The sequence below is a fragment of the Protomyctophum bolini genome (genome assembly GCF_963924005.1).
Source record: "Protomyctophum bolini genome assembly, chromosome: 5".
Taxonomy (NCBI): Eukaryota; Metazoa; Chordata; class Actinopteri; order Myctophiformes; family Myctophidae; genus Protomyctophum; species Protomyctophum bolini.
Window position 1 is genome coordinate 19,841,570 of NC_137866.1, and position 4,016 is coordinate 19,845,585.

Consider the following 4,016-nt stretch of genomic DNA (forward strand, 5'->3'; position numbering starts at 1 on the left):
GCTACATCAAAGGTTATTTAACAGGTGTTAAAACAGATCTGATGTGGTTAAACGACACAGAGCGACTTGGATGGATGTTTGAACATAAGATATTCACACTTGCAGAATATTTAGAAAAAGCATGGGACAAACTGACAAAGATAACATATGTGATGTACATTTATTTTTGTTTTGACCAAATATTTTCTTTTGTGCGGTTTCTGTGGGGGAAGTGAATGTGATGTTTGTTTTTGGTGTCTTATAAATTCCGCAAAGGATGGGTCTTTACGACGAGACACGGAAATAATAATTCATTCATTCATTCATAGTACATATTCTAATCAGTGCAGTCCTACCATGACTTTTTCCAGGTACTTTGATCTAATGGAAATGTAAAAAGGCTTCCCGGCAGAGATCTGCACTCTGCTGCGCGCCCCTTTCTAGTTTTAGGTCTGAGATATCCATGCTGTTGTTTTAGCTCATCTTAATCTAACTTGACAGTAGAGTACACAGTAGAGTCAGTGGATTCGGCAGGTGGAGAGTTTGGATGGGCCTTTGTCTTTTTGTGGAACTGAACTTCAGAGTAAGTCATGTTGGCCGGGCCATCTTCTGGCTAGGAGCAAAGAACAGTGATGTGTTTCAGTCTCAACTACAGTAGTAGTTGCCATAGGATATTTTGTAAGTTAATTTCCAACACACAGGCGTGCACACACACGCACACACACACACACACACACACACACACACACACACACACACACACTGTATAAGGGTTAATTTATAGTAGGATACATTTACACTCAGGATTTAGCTTTGTACACAATTGTTCAGACACCTCAAACTCACCTTTCTGACAATGGCATAAACTGAAGCAGAGTACACAGTAGAGTCAGTGGATTGGGCAGGTGGAGGGTTTGGATGGGCATTTGTCTTTTTGTGGAACTGAACTTCAGAGTAAGTCATGTTGGCCGGGCCATCTTCTGGCTAGGAGCAAAGAACAGTGATGTGTTTCAGTCTCAACTAGTTGCCATTGGATATTTTGTAAGTTAATTTCCAACACACAGGCACGCACACACACACACACACACACACACACACACACACACACACACACACACACACACACACACACACACACTGTATATGGGTTCATTTATAGTAGGGATTTTGCTTTGTACACAATTGTTCAGACACCTCAAACTCACCTTTCTGACATTGGCATAAACTGCCTCTATGGAAGAGTTGGAAGGTTCTGCAAAACACAGATTTAGCGTTTTAATTCAGCCAAAGTACATCCTGTACAGTGTATGACTTCTTTACTTTCATTGATTCACAGTAGAACCTTTAATTAGCTGATCACTTGTTTTGCTTACTTAGATCATCCCTGGCATAATAAAGGTTCTTTTTCAGAGCTATCTCCTATCTTGCCAAATAGAGTGATTTCAAGCAAAGTGGATGTTGGTTATCTGTATGCATCTGTAGGTATTGTTCTTGGCAATAATATTGCCATGGCCTAGAGTATATACATTTTATTATAATAACAACAATGGCATATGAAATTACTAATATCGCAGCCCTAGTTATAGTTATTTCTGCCTCTATATCTCTGCAACCTGCCTTTTATGTGCATGAGTGAGTGAGTCTGTGCACGCATGCACAAGTACGTGTGTATTTGTGCGTTACCAGGTGGTTTCGTGTGTTTGTGCGTTACCAGGTGGTTTGGTGTTTTGTGTGTGTTTGTGCGTTACCAGGTGGTTTGGTGTTTTGTGTGTGTTTGTGCGTTACCAGGTGGTTTGGTGTTTTGTGTGTGTTTGTGCGTTACCAGGTGGTTTGGTTTTTTGTGTGTGTTTGTGCGTTACCAGGTGGTTTGGTGGTTTGTGTCCTGAAGTAGATTACGATAGCCAATGTCAGAATGGTGACCATGACAACCAGTCCCACAGTAACATAGACGATGGTTCCTTGGGCTGGGATTACATCATCACATTGCAACAGTTATGATAGTTTAGAGGAAGTTATCATGTATCTACTAAATGAGACACAGACAGACTACTAGACAGGTACCGTACTGTACATTAGCAGATAAACAACCCAATCTAGATAGACAGACAGGTGTGTACAGAATATATATGTCTAGCTATATACACAACTAACTAATAGGTATAGGTAGACAAGCTATCAGCCAACTAGCCAGGTAGAAAGACTAACTAGCCTAGTTAATATAGCTCACTATGTAGGCAGAGAAACAGGCAGGCAGACTATAGCAGCCAACCAGACACAAAGACAGCCAAACAAAAAGCCCAACAGACGGACGGACATGTTCTTACCTGTGTCTGTAGAGGAGTTTTGTTTTTCTTGTACAGAAGGTGAAGAGGGTTCAGAGGCAGCTGATGAGACCGTTACAGTTACAGAACCATCTGGTCTTGCTGTGACTGTAGTAGTAGAGACTGTTCCATCTGGAGTCGGAACCGATGGAGGACGAGGGATGGGGATTGGAGCTGTGAATATCATCATAATATTAAGTAAATGCAACTATAAGTAGAAACTTGCACTTCGAACACAAGTTGGCGCGAGCAGAGCGTTCAGCTATCTCTGACTCTTGTCAAATTACTATCCCTCCCTCAATAAAATATAATAAATAAAGATGAAACCCATAAACAAACATTTAAAATAAAACTTACACCAATGGGAAAAAAATCCCTCTTCCTTCTGAGACTCAATTTCTTGTCCCTTTGACCAATTAATTTAGTAAAAGACAAGTTATTTTGTTTGCTCTTTCCGAGTCCAACATGATGACCTCCTGATTGTCTTTCTGGTAACAGGTGTCAAGTCGATCTGGAATAGGTTCAAATATTAAATTGCCTGCTGCTTCAGGTATTTTGGATCAAATACTCCTTGTTGGATGGTTTTCCACTCTAATATAATCGGTAGGGATGTGCCGATGAGACATTTTGGCCGATATCGTTATCCGATATAATTAATTGCTGTTATGGCCGATAACCGATGTCGATATGATCTCATTCAAAAATACAATCATTTTTGCCATTCTGAAAAAGGCTTATGAACTCGGAATTTTAAAATGTTCCAACTTGTTGACTGTTTTGAAAGAATCCCCAAAAAACAAAAGGCTTTTTCAGGCTTTTTTATAATTCTTTCAACATAACTGGACTTTTTAAGTTATATTTTAAGCTCCCTATAACTTTGAAACTCAAATGTGTTAGTCATGCACATCCTTTTCTAGATGAACATACATAGTTAGTGGTGGGGGGGGGGGGTGACACGCAGTGAAGGCCGTCGGGATCGGGAGTCGAACCTGCGGCACACACCAGCTGCCTGGGCCACCTTGTTCATTTCTAATATTTCTGATATTTTTTAACAGTCCTTTTGCTTTCTCTCCTACAACATGATGGTTGTGCACCTGACAACCTTTATCTGAGCATTCAATTATATTTAAGCAATATTACACGAGAGGGTGTGGTTTAACGTGATTATTGCCACGACAGTGATGCGGTCAGGAACGAGACGTAGTCGAGTTCCGCAAGCATCACTGAAATTGACAGTTACCCTTAAAACTATGAAAATCGCTGAAAACATATTTCTTTAATGACAGATGTAGTCACTACGACCACAAATGTCCCAAGAAACTATAGTTAGCCTAGCCACCGGGTTTGCTGCGCTCTGGGAAAACAGAGCAGCTGAATTATTTGTTTTCAGATTGCTATAATCTACGTTTATACTCACCATCTAGGACTTTGATCCGAATCTCCTCCGCTGAATCCTTTATGAATATTCTGTCCACACCACACCAGTATGTCCCTGTGTCAGACATTCTCAGCTGTCTGATGGTTACATGGAACACGCCCTCACTAAATCTTCCACCTTGTTCATTTCTAATACTGTATCTACCAATCTCAGCATGAGAGTCAGCTGTTCCAATTAGATTTGTAGTGCATGTTCCTCTGCAGAAGGACTTGAAATTATTACCAGCTAATGAGAACCTGCATGTAATTGTAATGTCTTCTCCTTCAGTTTCTTCAAAG

At 40.5% G+C, this 4,016-nt stretch overlaps 1 protein-coding gene across 1 annotated transcript; it reads right to left on the reverse strand.

Annotated features, from left to right (window-relative positions):
• Positions 1 to 337: 337 nt before the first annotated feature.
• On the reverse strand, positions 338 to 1,924 carry LOC308315688 (uncharacterized protein). Its single transcript, XM_080763800.1, has 4 exons — positions 1,839 to 1,924; positions 1,185 to 1,231; positions 826 to 963; positions 338 to 592 (listed from the first exon to the last, which is right to left on the reverse strand). Exons 1-4 carry the CDS (start codon positions 1,900 to 1,902, stop codon positions 464 to 466), a joined length of 378 nt encoding a protein of 125 aa, XP_080619926.1. The 5' UTR covers positions 1,903 to 1,924; the 3' UTR covers positions 338 to 463.
• Between the last annotated feature and the right edge of the window lie 2,092 nt (positions 1,925 to 4,016).

Bases quoted from the DNA above. Each gene is read 5' to 3' on its own strand.
- LOC308315688 (XM_080763800.1), bottom strand. From the start codon at position 1,902: ATGGTCACCATTCTGACATTGGCTATCGTAATCTACTTCAGGACACAA. The intron at 1,232-1,838 runs GTAACGCACAAA...TGTGTTTTGCAG, and splicing joins ACAAACCACCAAACCACCTG to AACCTTCCAACTCTTCCATA. The intron at 593-825 runs GTGAGTTTGAGG...CTTTGCTCCTAG, and splicing joins TTTATGCCATTGTCAGAAAG to CCAGAAGATGGCCCGGCCAA.